The sequence below is a fragment of the Sinocyclocheilus anshuiensis genome, unplaced genomic scaffold (assembly GCF_001515605.1).
Source record: "Sinocyclocheilus anshuiensis isolate Anshui unplaced genomic scaffold, SAMN03320099.WGS_v1.1 scaffold944, whole genome shotgun sequence".
NCBI lineage: Eukaryota > Metazoa > Chordata > Actinopteri > Cypriniformes > Cyprinidae > Sinocyclocheilus > Sinocyclocheilus anshuiensis.
The window spans coordinates 559,465-576,123 of NW_015549559.1; the positions used below are offsets into that span (position 1 = coordinate 559,465).

A 16,659-nucleotide genomic window follows, 5' to 3' on the forward strand; every position below is an offset into this window, starting at 1 on the left:
TAAAAAATAAATATATATATATATATAATTTTTAATTATGTTCCAGAGAGTTGTATAATTAGCTAAATGTTCACTTAAGTCGGTTATAGATTTGTTGTGTTCTAATTTGGAGACTGAAATAGCATAAAATGTATAACTAACACAATTTAAATCTTTCTTTTTAATCTTAACTGCAATCTCTGCGTGGTATTTTGTATCTTGATAGCTCTTTCTGTAATTGCTAAAGCACATAAACAATTTTTTAAACCTTATTTATAATCTGTTACTCCAGGTTATCTGCGCCTCTTGAAAAAGGTTCACCCACAGTCTCCTAAAGAGTCAGGCCTCGAAATTAAGAGCAAGTGTGACACCTACCTGCGGGCGAGGGTAGAGGTGCAGGACAGTAGGGACAGGCCATGCCAGTGGGACATTTGCTTTTCACGGCACCTTGGCTACACTCTTGAAAGCCATCAGCGTCTATAATCCAAAGCACTATTAAGCCTATCCTACCATTTGATGATATAACAGAGCTGTATGCTCCCAGACCCACTCCGCATCGCCGCGCGCCTCTAACCACTTTGCCACGCCTAGGAAATAGTAATGAGGTCTAAATTTGGCATAAAATCGAACTCATTACTGGAGTTCGCCACCTGATTGCTTTGCATATAACACGACGCGGTTGGAATGTAATTGGGTTAAATGACTGCTCGACACTTTTGCCGGTGTTGTCATGTCAATATTCATCCGTCGAGGCATCTCTGTTTGCAAAAGAGAGATGAGCATTGCCCCAACCGAATGCTATCGGGAAAAAAAAAACTTCTGTAAAAACGTAACAGCCACCGACAAATAAAGTCCCGTCTTCAAATGGCTTTTCCCAAAACGCCTGAGTTTCAAAATGTGCCAACCTTGCCTGTTTTTTTTTTTTTTTTTTTTTTTTTAGAGGTAAATCCTGAAAAGTATGTTCCTGCTAATTCCAAGTATTATCACACTGCTTTACTTTGAGACATTTCAGCGTTTAGCAATAACATCCTATTTGTCCGGTCATTATGTCATTTATCAGCAAATAAATAATATCGCTTTAAATTGTGCAGCTATCAAATTCTCAATAACATGCATGCAAACTCCCAAATCAATCGCTGCACACAATTTCTTTTCCATAATTTACTTCAAAGATAGTGTATTGTCCATTTTAAATACAAAATGCTACATTAAATATACATATTAGTCTTTAATACAAATAGACTCCGGCGACTGCAGCGTTTAAAACAATTCTTAGAAGTTACATCCTCTTGATGAATCATTCAGAAACTAAGATTTTGAGGATAAGCATTTACTCAGAAAATAATTGTCCTCGGATTTTTTTTTTTTTTTTATCAGAATGCGTCTTCTTTTGCTTCTTCTTTAAGCAACCACAAATAATAAATAAATGTCCTTGTGATTGGCGATGAATCCGGTATTAAATGTTTGACATACCTTTCTTTAGCTCATAAGGCGAGTCTTTACAATGATCTACCTGTGTTTGGCTTCTTACTTTGCTCTCTCTTACCAGAGCCTCGGCTCTGTTTAAAACAGTCTGGCTTAATCCATTGAAATGTGCAGTGGAACTGGTGTTGGTGCCGTGACTGCTGTGGAGGTGACCGAAAGTGCTATAGTTCGTGTAGCCCGGGTAAAAAGGGGACGTGTAGTAAATAGGCCGAGAAAGGACAGTGTTATTAGGGAGAGGGCACTGAGGGGAGGACCGGGTCGGCGAGGCAGCGCTGGCTATGACTGTGCTTTGACCCAGCCCCGTGGCCTGTGGAGCCTCACTGCTCCCTTTGCACCTGTCCGAAGACGTGGCGATCTCGGCTAGAGACCAGAGTTTGGGTTTGGGCGCCGAAGGGGGAGAATGAATAACCGACGTTACGTTGCTGTTCCTTGTGCTCACGGCGTGGCCCGGTTCTGAGGGTTTTTCTTGCGTAATGAGATCATTTCCACTATGTAGGACGGAGGGAGAAGAGGTGGTGGGTTTTGCTTGTTCGGCGAGCAAATCCGTCCGCTCCTCTGTGTCTTTTAATTCCGAGTCTGTCAAAGGTGGATCAAGCTCTTTAGCATGAGACTCGTCTTTAAACCTGTCGCATGGTAGCTCCCCTGGGTTAATGAGTTTATGATCTGAAAGTAAAAAAATAAAATATAGTTTTGATAAAGCAAGATTTGTCTACAATAACATTTATAACAATATAACAATAACATGTATAATTTTTGAGAGAGAAAATATTGCATGCACATTTTAAACAGTTGTGTATGCCTAGTTTTACTTTTTCTTTTACTATTTATTTCTTTGCAACATAAAAGTAATTTAACATTTATTATTATTATTATTAGTAGTAGTAGTAGTAGTATAATAATAATAATATAATAATAATAATAATAATAATATGGCTGGTATTATTATAGCTATAAATGAGATGCCGTGCGCCAGCTGTGTCCTTATTATGCAGCTCGAGATAAATGAAGTGCAAAACACCATACGTCACCAGCAATTCTCAGTCCATAAGAAGTCAAATTAGAGGAGTTCAAGGTGATTATTATTTAAAGCAATTCTCCCATTATAAATAATATACCACCATTAACCAGCAATCAATTTTGCGCCCGGAGTGGAAACGACTGCAATGAAAAATGTATGATTTTTCCACAGACCTGCTTCTGTGTCTGTGGAGTCTCCCTTGTCCGTGGGCTTGTTTGGCTCGTCGTCGTCGTTTTTCTCGAGATCAATGTTTTCGTCCTCCTCCTCGTCCTCGCTCCGGTTCCGTGGGGTCCAGGTCATCTTGTTCTCCTTTTTTAGCCTCCTCCTGGCGTTAGCGAACCAGGTGGACACTTGAGTGAGGGTCATTTTCGTGATGATGGCCAGCATGATCTTCTCGCCTTTGGTGGGGTACGGGTTTTTCCGGTGCTCGCTAAGCCAAGCTTTCAAAGTGGCTGTTGCGTCCCTGGTAGCATTCTTGCGGTAAGATGGGTCTCCATACGGGTACGAGCCCAAGGGAGCAGCGTAAGGATGATACCCTATAGATCCGGCCATGCCTGTCGTGTGGTCATACGGGGAGCTCTGCAAGGAGCCAAACCAATTGTTTTAATGAGCAAAATATCACTTTATGGACACCTGCGCACAATGTAGGATCGGTTACAGGTCACTTACGCAAACACACCATAAACAAACACTCTTGCACACACACATGTACACACTTTAAATCTATTAATTCAAAACAGTAAAGCGCAAGGCCGCGGGGCCACATATTGTATCATTTCAGTTTGGTCAGTTGCCTCATTCCCCTCAGCAAGAATTATTGTGAAATGCAATTTCACAACTTTCCATCCAAAATCCCTCCTCTTTGTAAACGATCATAAATCTCCCCTCGACAGCTATACTGACTTTTGACAATGTTTATTTTCAGATTAGCCACTTAGATTAGAAGTTGCAGCTTTATGTTGGGTCATCTGACAGTGTGTTGTACAATAGCCGGTAAAACATGTTTCCTTTAATTAGCCTATTTTACTAAATACATGGTTAAAGAGAAATGGGAAACAACTGATAATTTATTAATTTTGATATCAGGAATATTCCTCACCTGCAGCCCACATAACTGAGGAAATCGTGTTGCCACAAATGGCAACAAAAATACATATTTTTTCTTTCATTCAGTAAATACGCGAAATCATGTTTTTATGTTTTTCTATTTGTATATAGAATTCGAAGTGAACTGCTTTATTTACTGTGTAGAGACAATTATCAAATGCCTTTTTGTTGTAATGTCTGTTTGAGAACATTTTTTTTGGTTGTTTTTAAAAAAAAAATGTACTGCAATAGCCTATATATTATTTAATATCATGAAACCCAGTCAAATTCCGCGAATGCATATTTGATTGTTAAAACCTCAGATGTTGCGCAAATGATTACTGTGTGTCTCAGTCTTGCAACACAACATGCATTACAACAACGCGTAAAACATTTATCCGGCAACTTCTAAAAGTAGAAAAACAAGACCGTGAATATCGCACTCACCACATAAGAAGTGAAAGTAGCGGCGGCCGCATCAGCACTGTACTGTAGATGGGAATTATAGCCTGGCGAGGCGCTGGTGAACGCTGTAGATCCGGCATAGGGAGCGAAAGCAGAGCCAGAGGAAGATCTCCCTAGCTCCTCTGTCCGGGGTCCCGATATCACGCTTGCACTGTAGGCTGGACACGAATAGAGTGCCAAAGAGGCGGATGGCTGATACAAGTAGCCCTGAGGGTACGCCATGGTGAAGATCCAAATATAAGCTTCTCACTTGAGTTCTTCTTCCTCAAACTCTCACGCGCTCTTTGCGCTCGCTCATAGAGTTCCGAGTAATCAGACCTCCGTCCCGTCCTCCTCACGGTGATATCAGAGATGGAAATTAAAGAGAACGACGAATGCATAGACCTCACACTCGTTAATCAGTCGTTTACAGACTCACACGCGGATTTTCGAGGCGCTCTCTCACCCTCTGCGCGCGCTGTGACTCTCATGCCGAGCGCGCGGGACAAGTTTTTTGCTCTCGGATGGGCTTTGCTTCGGAGAGTGCCCTGCCAGGATGCTAAGTTGGAAATCGAGGATTCTGACGCCTACTATGAGCCTCTCGCTCCTCCTCTCGGGGTGTAGTCATCGAAGGAAAGGCATAACAATCTCCCCCGCTATCCCCCTATTTTTGTCTCTAACAAGCCTCAATGGCTTAGACTGAGCAGCTTCAGCCCCTGGATGGCGGTCTCATGCGAGCCAGTACATCAACTTCAACTTTCCTCATTTTCTAAATACACGAAGCCTTCATTTTCACACATGATTAATAACAAATGGACTGTTATCTTCTTGAGGACAGCTTGCCAAATACGACAGGAGACGCTACAAGTACTGTTTGCAGTTCTTCATTCTCCTTGGTTTTGTGTGATCTCGTCGCTCATTGCAAGCTAGAAACATACTTTTTTTTTCAAGAATGCGCGACAGACTGATCCATCGTGCCTTAAGTCATCTGAACACGGATGTTTTGGTGTTGCTTTTAAACTGTCATGCGTTTGCAAATGATCATGGATAATTTGGAGGTAGTATATATTTTATTGCCTCATTGTATAAATGTATAGCTTGAAAAACATTTTTGCAAAGAAAAAAAAATCCCTCATTTTACAGAAACAAAGAGTCGAAAGTGACTGTATGCGCGCTTAGATCAAGTCTCAGCGGTAAGAAAGTGAAGAAGTATCTTTTGACAGGTGTTAACTGATTTGTCCGCTGGACAGTTTTCGCCTTAGATCCCGGAACAAACCAGATCTTCTTCTCCTTTGCACCAAAGCCCCAAGCGCAGACAGATTAAGACCATATAAACCACGGCAAATCCATCACGACCAGGGGCTCTAAGCCCCTTTGATTCAAACAGATATATTGCTCAGCGGCGGAGATATCCTTATGTATTTTATTCTGTTTGCTCGCAGACTATATTGTTAGTCTATACAACCAAATAACAAGAGATATATCATACATATTTAATTTAAATAAATATACCTAAAATGCATTAAGATTAAACTGATTTTATTTTTATTTACTGCACACGTCATCACAACAATACATAACTAGAGCTCAAAAACCTAATAAAAGAACAAGCTACATGTAATGTAAAATGTTTTTTATGATTCAATTTCATAATTTAAGTGCTGTCCACACATAGCCTACCCAAATAATGTAAAATAGTGAAAATGGCGCAAAATTAACACAATCTATTAATCTACCACGTTTTCTTTACACATATTTACAAACGGCAGATGAACTGATAAATACATCTCGTGTTGATGATTAATAAGCAAACAGTAAAAAAAAAACACACACAAGTGATGGCTGAGGAACTTCAAGCAGGAGTCAGTGGACTGTCTCACTTGTTAAAGTCTCTCTGAGCCGAAAGGGATCGCTGTAGGCGCTGCTACAAAGTGCGTTCATGAGGTCACGTGTTACTGCACTCTCAAGAGTGAAGAATGATGACGCTCAAACTCAGTGGACCAATGCTAAGTTCAAAGCAAAACAAACTGTAGACGTACGAAATTACCGCGCTGTGATAGTAAAGTGTTTTTATTATATCTGCACCACCCCTGAGTGTATATGAATAAATGAAATTCATCTGAGGAGCATACGAGATTACAATAACTTATGAGTGTTATTTCTTGTAATATCTATTAATGAGTAAACCAAAATAGCCATACACTTTTTTATTGTCTTTTTACATTTTTAATTCGAGTGCATATAACAGAAAAAAATCCATATCCCATATAAAACCCTTAATCTCATTCAATATCCCACTTGCTATTTATGTGTCCTGTTTATTTATTTATTTATTTATTTATTGCTGAAGCACAGTTGGAAGTGCACAGTCACCTTAAAATAGCGTATCGGTTTCCAAGGATACGCGGGAGTAGCATTTAAATGACGTCAATATTCATTGATAGAGTATTATCGGCAGTAATGAGTTCCTCTTCGCCAGTAGGATTCGATAAGCAGTCTGTTTAGCGATGGTGGAGGGGTGAATGAAAGAAAGCATGGAAAGAGAAATGCAGCAGGGACTAGTCACACTCTACACGCGCTGGCAGAGAGGTAGGAACATTTAACTTAAATGACATTATTTATATAATAGCCTCATCAAAGCAGTAAGTGGACGAATACTTGAAAAATAGCACTTCTGAACATGGTGTTTTAGCAAAGGGGTCTTATATTGAAATAGTTCGTGCTTTATTTTCCCGAAATGCTCCCGTGAACTCCCAGACTGGACGGCAAGGGGAGGTGTAGGCTTATATTAGGATGTGCGCTCAGCGATGTATAAATTATTGTCTTTCGCTTGTTTTATGACGGACGCTTATGCTTCCAATTATGCATGTTTGTAATATGACTAGGCGTGCAGATATGCAAGAGTCTGAATCTTTGCACAATAATGCAATATGTCAAACGACATATAACAAGGACAATAAAATAAAGTAGGGGGAGGTAGCCTATTTCAAGCGGTGCTTCCAACAAAATGCCTGAGGGAAACGACATAATTGAATTTGGATTTAGAAACTATTATTAGAAAGCATTATCTATTGTAGCAGACTAATTGCTTCTCGCGTTCGCGCGCAGAATGGGCTGGTTAAACAAAGTTAGTTAACGTGAATGACAGGTTTCCTTGAGGCACAAGGTTAGGCGTGTCTCTCCCGACAGCAGTGGGCAGCCGGTAGCGTGTACCTCTCTCTGTCCCCCTCAAACGGATTTTAGCCACTCCAAATCTGCCCTAAACCGATTAGTTGACGCCAAATATTCTTTGATGTATTAGCTAAGGGGTTTTGCCACTTGGAAGCCAATTGAAATTCTAAACAGTCCGCCGCTAATGCTTTGGGGAGATCCGTAGCGAATAATGGATGTGATTTATTTTTGACCTTGCCATTTTTATGAAATGATTAAACACATGTGCACAAGTAAACCCTATTCCCTAAGTAGCAAAGCAACATACTACTACTACTACTAATTATTATTATTAATATTATTAATATCATTATTTTATCATTAAACGGCAATAGAAACTTCAAAAAAATATATATATTTAAATGATATTCATAGTCTGTACTAGAAATTATATAGCGTGATACACTTTGCACATGGAATCCATGCAAATTTGAAAGAGAAAACCATTGTATTGACTATGACTTTATTGATTTGAGTCATTTTGTGTTTTTTATGCTTTAAAACAATTCTATTTTTACCAAATCTACTTGTCTGCTATTGAGTGCAGAAAGTGTAAAAAAGTTCAAATTATTGTCTACTGTGAAAGCAAATATCAAAGTGAACTACAATCAATGGTTGTCATCTTGCTGACAACATGAAAACTGTGCATTTAATTTTTGCTTTAATTAATAAAATGCATGCATAACCCAGGGAATATATAAATATTCATATCAATTCATTTCCATACAACATTATGAGTGTAAGCATTTGACTGTGAGTGACCACATACACATCCATGTGTTTATTCATAACAGTGGTGCTGTCATGGAGCTCTTCTAACCATGATCAAAATATCTATGTAAGTAGGGGCAAGATCAAAAGGGGCAATGCTGATCCTTTAAAAGAGCAATCTAAATCTGTCAGTACTCTTTATTGAAACCACCTAGAATGTTGATGCAGGAGCTAATTTATTTTAAACATGATTACTCTGGTATTTCTTTCTGCCCCCTGGAACAGGTGTGAAAATACCATGAGGGACTTCTAGCAGATTTAATCGACTTGCTGATTCTCATCATGATAGTCTTTACCACCTCAGTCAATTTTAAAGTGTTCATATGGCAGAGATAGACTGGGTCCCCCAGCTGTGGCTCCATATTCCCGGTAGTCTTCCTCAGAGGCCCCTGGTGACTGACAGGCCGTTAGCCAGGCTAAATGATGTGATGATGAGCTTTTTATGAGAATGGATTTAGAATTGAGAGATTTCAGACAAAGATTGTGTGCATTTTTCTCTCTCGTTCTTTCTGTCTCTCTCTCTCTCTCTCGCTCTCTCTCATCTCCCTCCGCCTGACTCTCTCTCTCCCCTGCTAGCCGGCTAGATTATGATTGATTTGGTTGAAATGGATTGTAGGAAGCAGACATTGATTTTTCAATGACTTCTCTCCCCAAAAAAATATTGAAAGTTGTATCTACAATGTAGAAATCTCAGTATCCGAAATTCTCTCTCCTCCCTGTGTCATTCTTTGCTCTGAGAGCGAGAAAGCACCGTAATGCAGTCTAGTCAACGATGAGACAAATGACCTGTAATGTTATTTTGAAATGAGTCAGTAAGCTGAAGGACTAAAGGAGTATTGATTGAGCCTAATGAGGATTGAATGCTGGGAAAACAAGCTTTTTCAGGGTTTTGCCGACGCATCTCTTATCAGCACTAAGGCACACACCGATACAATGCACTCTGTACTACAGCAGTACTACTGCAGATGCCTGTGTATTGTAAGGCTCATTTGCTGTCTGTTGATATTAAATCAGACACCACCAGCCTGTATGTGCACACATGTAAAGACTGTTACGATCAATTAGTTGCAGGAAAACATTGTTACTAAAAAGTAATCTGACAACAGATATTTTAGATGGTCACATTTTGTGAGTGTATGAAAGAGCCTTTAGGTATCATAGGTGCATATTTTAGGTTATGTATACAGACAGTTACATAGCAGCTGTTTAACTTAATAACTGGTATTACAGTCACTGAATCAGAACTGAAATTATTGGTGTATTCACTACAGGTTTTAAGCTGATTTTTTCAGCTTTGTGTGTGACAGAATAAACCTTGCTATTGCAACTTCAGTCTTATAAAGTGTAGAAGCAACTTCAACAGATTCTGATAATTTAGGGGCTCTTTACATTGACAAACTTGAATAATAATAATGTTTAATTTATATGCTACCATTCCATAGCTTAAGGACCCTTTACATTTGAGATAGAAATAATGTTATGTGATTTATTGATTTTAAGATTTTATGGTTTGTTTGAATGATAAAATGTGTTTTATTTCTGAATTCGAAAACTGACTAATTAAATAGTGCACACAGCCAGTAGTATTAGTAAACCAACTTCCTAGCCACAAGAGCAATGCAGTTTTGTTTGGATGGTGGTTTACTATTCTTGTCCCACCAAAAACTACATCTACCTAAATGTATGTCATTTGTGCTTTAGATGATTTCTACAGGTTGTTTTTAAATCTAAGTTGTATGTAGACTGCTGTAGATAAACTGCTGTAAAAAAATATCTTTACAAGGCAGAGTCTTCATTAAAAGCCTCACTGAGACTTAAAATCTTAGCAGTCCCTGATCTGTCAAAATGCCCTTTAATTGGTGCGAGAAAACAAGCGGCCACAGTTCTTTTATTTCTGACTGCAGTTGTCAGTGTACACTGGGCATGCTAACATGACCTCCAGAGGATTACAGTAAATGTAATTAAACTTCTTTTTCTCTAACACTCTCTGACTTGTTTAATAATGCTGGTATGGTAAGATGTAAGATAAAATGCTATTTTAGTTTTTTTTAACTAAACATACCATAAGATTGAATAATTAAAGTTGTTGAAAGTGAATAATAAAGAAGATTTTAAGGATGTTTACCTGGTGTGTTTTTACATACAGTCCTAGATTGCCTTATGTCACTGCAATAGCATCCTTGTTTTGCTAATATTACACCATTTGGTACACTCTTTCAGCCACAGACCATTCCCTTTTTAAGCAAAGCCCTCCTGTCGTCTCATTGGTCAGTGCTGTGCCACTCTCCATCCACACAGTTTGTGTCCGGGCCTGAGGGTTGAGTGAGTCTTTTGGAGGCTCCTGGTTGCAGGTAATCAGCTGAAGCTGCTGCATAATTCTTAGGAGGTGTTGTATTCTACTCTCCTCTTCCGTGAGCAGCGGTGTGTTGTTGTTTTGTTTTCTCTGAGCAGCTCTTTGATGCCATATCCTCTTACAGTTGCTCAATCCCAGCAGCCATGTTTCATAAACATCCAATGGAAAACATCCTCTGCATTTGAAATGTAGATGGCTTTCTCTGCCTGCCTCTCTGCATACCGTACTTGCCCTCTCACATTCTCTCCCCGACGCTTTTCGCAGCAGAGGTGTTAGGTTTCTCTCCACTGCCTTTGATACATTCAAACAGCTAACCGATCAAGCCTCTGTGTTTTGGTGTCAGGTGTAATGCAACAACAATGCGAGTGAGGTCTCATTCCCCATTTGCTCCTCATTAAGATGATATCACTGAGGTGCTGGATCCAAATTAACTGTTTTGTTATGCTGCAATAGTGCATGATATGGCCTCTCATAATACATCTAGGAAGCTCAGGATGATGCCAACCAGTCATATTACTTTATAAATATACTGTAGTTGTTGGTTCTTTTGAAATGTAATGATTTATTAATGCTATATTGCTTGGAAAATAATTATTCAGAAATCATAAAGAGAAATATACACCATGTTAAATAACTCCAAATGCTAGAGAAGTTAGAGAAGGAGTACATTATGAGTGAAATTCTCCATAGACATTTCCTAGAGTCTGTTTCCCCACACCTGGTTGGCCGTTTGAGCACATTTTGCTTTGGGTATCTGTCCATATGCCTCTGAGGTACTTCTTCATTGTGAGTCTCTGCATCTATTTCCCAGTTGTAGCATTCAAGCATATGACTTTTGTTGCTAGGGGCCCAGGCATTATTTGCAGATGATCTGTTTGCATAACCCTCTTCCTTGCCTCCCTTCTCCCTCAGGGAGGATGTATTTTAGTGTGACACACTAGTATCTGCGGGTGTGCTCACCTTTCATTTCCCATAAGCATCTGTAACCCAGAGAAATGTGGTTCCACCCTCGCAATAAAAATATAGCAGTGAGATCAAAGAGCCACACGTTTCACCTGTGCTCATTCTCTAGTCCCATCACGACAAAACCAGGAAGATGTCGCCAGAGTTCCATTGTTACTCTTATTAGACTCTACTTAAAGAGGTAGTTTACCCAAAAATGAATTTTTACCTTCATGTTGTTTCAAGATTACTTTATTTCGTCTCTTTTTTTAATGTAGAAGGAAATGTTTTCATTGTATGTACAAAAATATACTGAGACATTTTTCAAAATATCTTTTTTTTTTTTTTTTTTGGGTGAAGTATTTAAATTTTATGATTGTGCAAAAAAAATCTTTTTTTTAATTTAATGATTAAAGGGTGTCAGTCTGTTTTATTACTCTATTTTTTTTTTTTTTTCATTTTAATGAGCAATGCTATTTTTTATTTATTTATTTTATGATAATTAAGTACAGCTACCCACTATCAAAACATTGCTCATCGTCTCAGACATATTTGTTTCCCTGTAGCCTGTTAATGAAGGCAAAAGAGCAGTTTGTGTGCAGTGAGTGTAACCAATGAAGTGTGTCCCTATGCAGATGAGATGCTCTTCAGACAACATCAGTGTGTGAGCAGCACTCCGTGTAATGACTGTAGCGGAAGCTTCGGTGCTCATAGTTTAACACGACACACTCACCACGCACCTATATTTGCCAACACTGGGAGGATCTGTTGAAAAGCAGAGTCGGCGTCTGAATATTTTGAGTGAGGCGAAATGAGGGAAAGTTAAGAGGTCCGTCCATGCGGGAGACAGTAGAGGTGTGCAGAGGTGAAGGCTGCGCTTCCGTCCTTGAAGGAGCCCATTTAAACAGCTCTTTGAAAGTGAAGACAGCACTGGGAGTCATCTCTCTGACTGGTGCTGCAAGCAAGAGAGCACAGAGAGACAGAAAGATTGAAGTGGTTGGGAGGCATAGCTTTCCACATGAAACATCTTGTGTTTTCATAAGCCACATTTCCTGTTGTAAATATTCACCTAATGCCCATTTCTTACGTTCCTTTTGTGTGTGTTTTTCTTTATTTTGCACAGGTCCTGATGGAGAGAGAGGGAGTGGGAGGGAGACAGAACTAGAGAGAGGACGAGGGAAAGCCCATAATGCTGTAATGCCCATTAGCGAGATTTCACGCACTCTCTCTGATCTGACTCACTGACAGAAGCCTGTAAGAGACTATAATGAGAATGTTTGGCAGGATTCTGGATATGTGTGTGTGTGTGTGTGTGTGTGTATCAGTGTCTAGGTGAATGCAGTTTTCATGTGCTCTGCTCATCAGCTGTGACAGAAAATATTTGATATGATGCATGCACCCACACATATTCTCCTCACACATTATTATTCTTTGGCAAAAACGAAATCAAATTCTTGCATGGCATTGTACATTTTTCAAAAGTCAAATGCACTGAGCATTAATTTTAGAAATGTATATTAAAATTTTGTCCAAAATCAGTGTCAATCATTTTTGTTATAGACAATAAATGGCAAATATTAAAATTGTACTAAATATTAAAAAATACTACATGGCAGGCCGCACAACATTATAATATATAATAAAGATTACAAAGGTAAATATGAAATATGAAACATAAAAATATGAATTGTCCATTTTGATTTCATGGCAACTTTAATATCAGCCATTGATAACCGTTATGGTGCCAAAATATTATGTATCCCTAGTTGATTTACTTTAGTTTACTTGTGACAGAACTTAAAGGAATCAAACTGTGGTTGCAGTAGATCAACCTAATTTACTCCTTAACATTTTTAACATGTTGAAACCCAGCTTCAGATTGCTTTTAAAAAGCGACATGTCTGTCGTCATTATGAAATATTAACAGTGTGTTTCTTTAATTCCTTAAGTGGCAAAAATGACTAAAAACACCCATCCACTGCTTTCTCTCTCTCTCATGCTCTCTCATTTTATTTTACACAAATTAGCTTTGGTCCTGGAGGGCAAAATGACAAGAGGTTACTGGGAGACTATGTGTTTAATTAATTGAAAAATGCTCAAATTGCTTTTACAGCTGTTATTGTAGGTGAAAAAATGGAATTCATGTTGCCAGTACTGAGGCGTAATTAGCTCCTGGGGGATTGGAATATTTAGCATTAGCAATGTGCTGCACTTAGGACACAAATTTCTATTTTGATAATGAAGGGCCGGGGCTGTCGTTGAGGACAGCTGTAGTTTGAGGGGGTGGGGGTGTTGAGGGTTTGGAGGTCCTGTGCAAAGGAGAGAGACACTCTGTCTGCTCTCTCTCTCTCGTCTGTGAAGGATATGGCAGCAAGGGCTCCCAGGGGCCACACATTACCCAAAGTATTTAAGTTTCCAATTAAACTGAGAACCAGTTATCACCACTGCAACAAGCTTGGAAACAGCCAATGAGATTCCACACACAACTCGGGGAACCGTCAAAGTGAAGGAAAGGACGGGGAAAATAGGAGAAAATCCTTTGTTTATTCAAACTTTAACTTTATTTAGACTTCTTTTTTTCAATACGGAGATGGTTGGGAGGGAGAGGAGGCGAGAGGGAGTGCGAAGAGAAAGAGAGAAGGGAAGGGAGAATACAAGACTTTAATGATCTGCTGTGGAGAATCAGTGTGGAGTCCTTGGAGACTGCTGGGCTAGTTTGAAGCAGCATGGTCTCATTTGGTTTGGACTGAGTGTGGCAGTCCAACTGAGCTCTTATACCATGCTGTCTAAATGCCTGCCTGCTGCCGCCTCTAACTGCCTGTGTGTGTGTGTGTGGACATATGTCATGTGGATTGCACAGGACGTGTGAAAGAATAAGTCTGCTCTGTTAAGTCCCCTTGTTAAACCATAATAATTTCCATCTTTGTCAATTACACATTTGCCATGTGTTTAATGGTCAGTTCTCTCTCTATCCGTTCTGTTTGTCAGTACAGAAAATGCTCATACAGTCTATCTCATTTCTTTTTTTTAGGCTAAGCTAAAATAATCACCATTGTGAAAACATTGTGCATTGCTACATTCAGATGCTGAATGTTCAATAAACTGGTGTTTTTTAAATTAGTATCCTGCTTTATAATTCTAAGAGGATATATTGAAATCAGTTGCCTCCTAGATTTTTATGTACTCAATTGGTTGTTATGGACCAAATAAAAACTAGAGTCTATATAGACAGTCTGAGTAGCTTTCAGTTGATTTCCTGAGTTGACACATGAAGCAATAAGAATTACAAAGTACACTTCTACTAAGCATAAATAATATGCATAGCACATTACATTTTGGGTCAGTTATTAAGTTTCTGAACTATATTTTTCAATACATTTTAGTATAAAAATGTATAAAGATTTATAATTTCACTGATATTGTTGCAATGCATTTGTTTTTGTAATGCACCTGTGATGCCTTAAAATGATACATGTGGAGGCGGCTCTATGTGAAAGCTGGCCAGGTAAACCTCACTCCCCTGGCCTCAACAGGCACGTTTATGTCTGACACTGGGGCTGTGGTAATTAACCTCCCTTTTAGTGCACCCAAACAAATATGTAAAGATGCCTAAACAGTGGACACTATGAAATAGCTGCGTCACCTCCTTGTGTAGGGAGTTAAAGGGATAGTTCACCCAGAGGGGGAAAAACAAAACTTTAGGGATATTTCACCCAAAGTGAACTTTCTGTCATCATTACTCACCTTCATGTAATTTCAAACCTACATGACTTACTTTCTTTTATGGAAGGAAAAAAAAAAAAATAATGTTGGTAACCAAAGCATATTGGTGACCATTTTATGGCGGGGGGAAAAAACAACTGACACATTTGTCAGAATATCTTCCTTAGTATTCTACAGATGAAATAATGTCAAGCAATTTTGGAATGACATGGGGCAGGGTAAATAATGAAAGCATTTTTATTTTTATGTGAACTGTCCCTTTAATTGAGAAAATATAGCTAAATGACTGTCCATTTACATCCTAGACACCATACCCATTGTACAGAAAATATGCTAATTGGGGCAATGGGAGAAACTGAGACATGGGGGTTATTTAATTTCCCAGGGTGCATTGAGCTTAGCATAGATGACAGAGAGGCTGAGGCAGAGTGTAACGGGAGCTTCACCGCAGCAGCCCTGCTCTGGGCTTCCAAACGACAGAAGAGCACCGTGAGAAAGAGAGACGGAGAGAGAGAGAGAAAGAGGAAGAGATGGAAAGTAGACCTCTGAGCTGTGACTCTTATTCTGTAAAGCACACATCATTAAATGATATAATGTTACTGTCAGTTTGTCATGCAATAGTGTCAATGAAAAAACTTTACAAGACTAGTGCCAAATTGAGAGGGAGAGACAAACAGGTTCTTGCCAATCATTCATCATTGTCTCACTTCCTCTCTCCTCTCTTGGCAGACTTGGGTCTTTTTGTGTGCGCTACCTAGAATTCCTTGTGACATTTGTTGTGTGAAGATTACTCACTGGCCCGTAGCCTAGTGTAGCACAACAGCAATGGTTTTAAAGACACGGAGTTGGCGCTGTCCCAGCCTCGACACCTCACCCACAAACTGTGCCTACTGTCAACCCCCACATGCACCTATTGTGGCGAAGCAGTGACCGTACCATTCCTTCTTTCTGCTCTTCACCAACAAATGATAAACTAAGTGGAAAAAAAGACAGAATGGAATGGAGAAGAAAAGAAGATCCAGAGCATGTTGCCTTTTGGCTAAAGTCGTTGAGGACAATGCAAGTGCTGGACCATCATTTTCAAATGCACTGAACAGTGTATAGAACATAGTACTGGCAAGTTTCATCAAACAAACATTTCATTATTATATTTCTTACAACACAATACTTCAATGAAAATGAGTGTAATGTTTAAATAGAAAAGCAACATAATAACTAATCAATGCTGCCTTTACTTGTGTTTTGATTACGAGTATGTCATGATGCAGTGTTTTGTTTAGTCCTGCTGATAGTTGCTGCATTGTTGATGTATCATTTGAATCCAAATAGCACCTGTCTCTTTTAACAATAGTTGTAAATTCTAACTGAATTAATTATATTTATTATATAATATATATATATATATATATATATATTATTATAATTGTTCAAGCACAGCTGTTTTAGCACTTAGCTAATTTTGTTCTGGACTATGAGTGTGTTTGCATGGATGTGTGTGTGGTTGTGCGTTTGTTAACTTTGACCTTCTCACACTGATCGAACAGTGGGATGGTTATTGTGCATCTGTCTCACACATACATGCATTTTAAGACCTTGAATGCAGAGGTCACCAACACTGAACAAATAACACATACATAAAGAAATTAAA

General features: G+C 39.0%; 1 protein-coding gene across 1 annotated transcript; it reads right to left on the minus strand.

The window, feature by feature from the left end:
• Positions 1-1,328: 1,328 nt before the first annotated feature.
• Positions 1,329-4,546, minus strand: LOC107657111 (iroquois-class homeodomain protein irx-5-like). The gene is made up of 3 exons (XM_016445121.1): positions 4,016-4,546; positions 2,656-3,061; positions 1,329-2,127 (listed from the first exon to the last, which is right to left on the minus strand). The coding sequence occupies exons 1-3, from the start codon at positions 4,253-4,255 to the stop codon at positions 1,436-1,438; spliced, it is 1,338 nt and encodes a 445-aa protein (XP_016300607.1). The 5' UTR covers positions 4,256-4,546; the 3' UTR covers positions 1,329-1,435.
• Between the last annotated feature and the right edge of the window lie 12,113 nt (positions 4,547-16,659).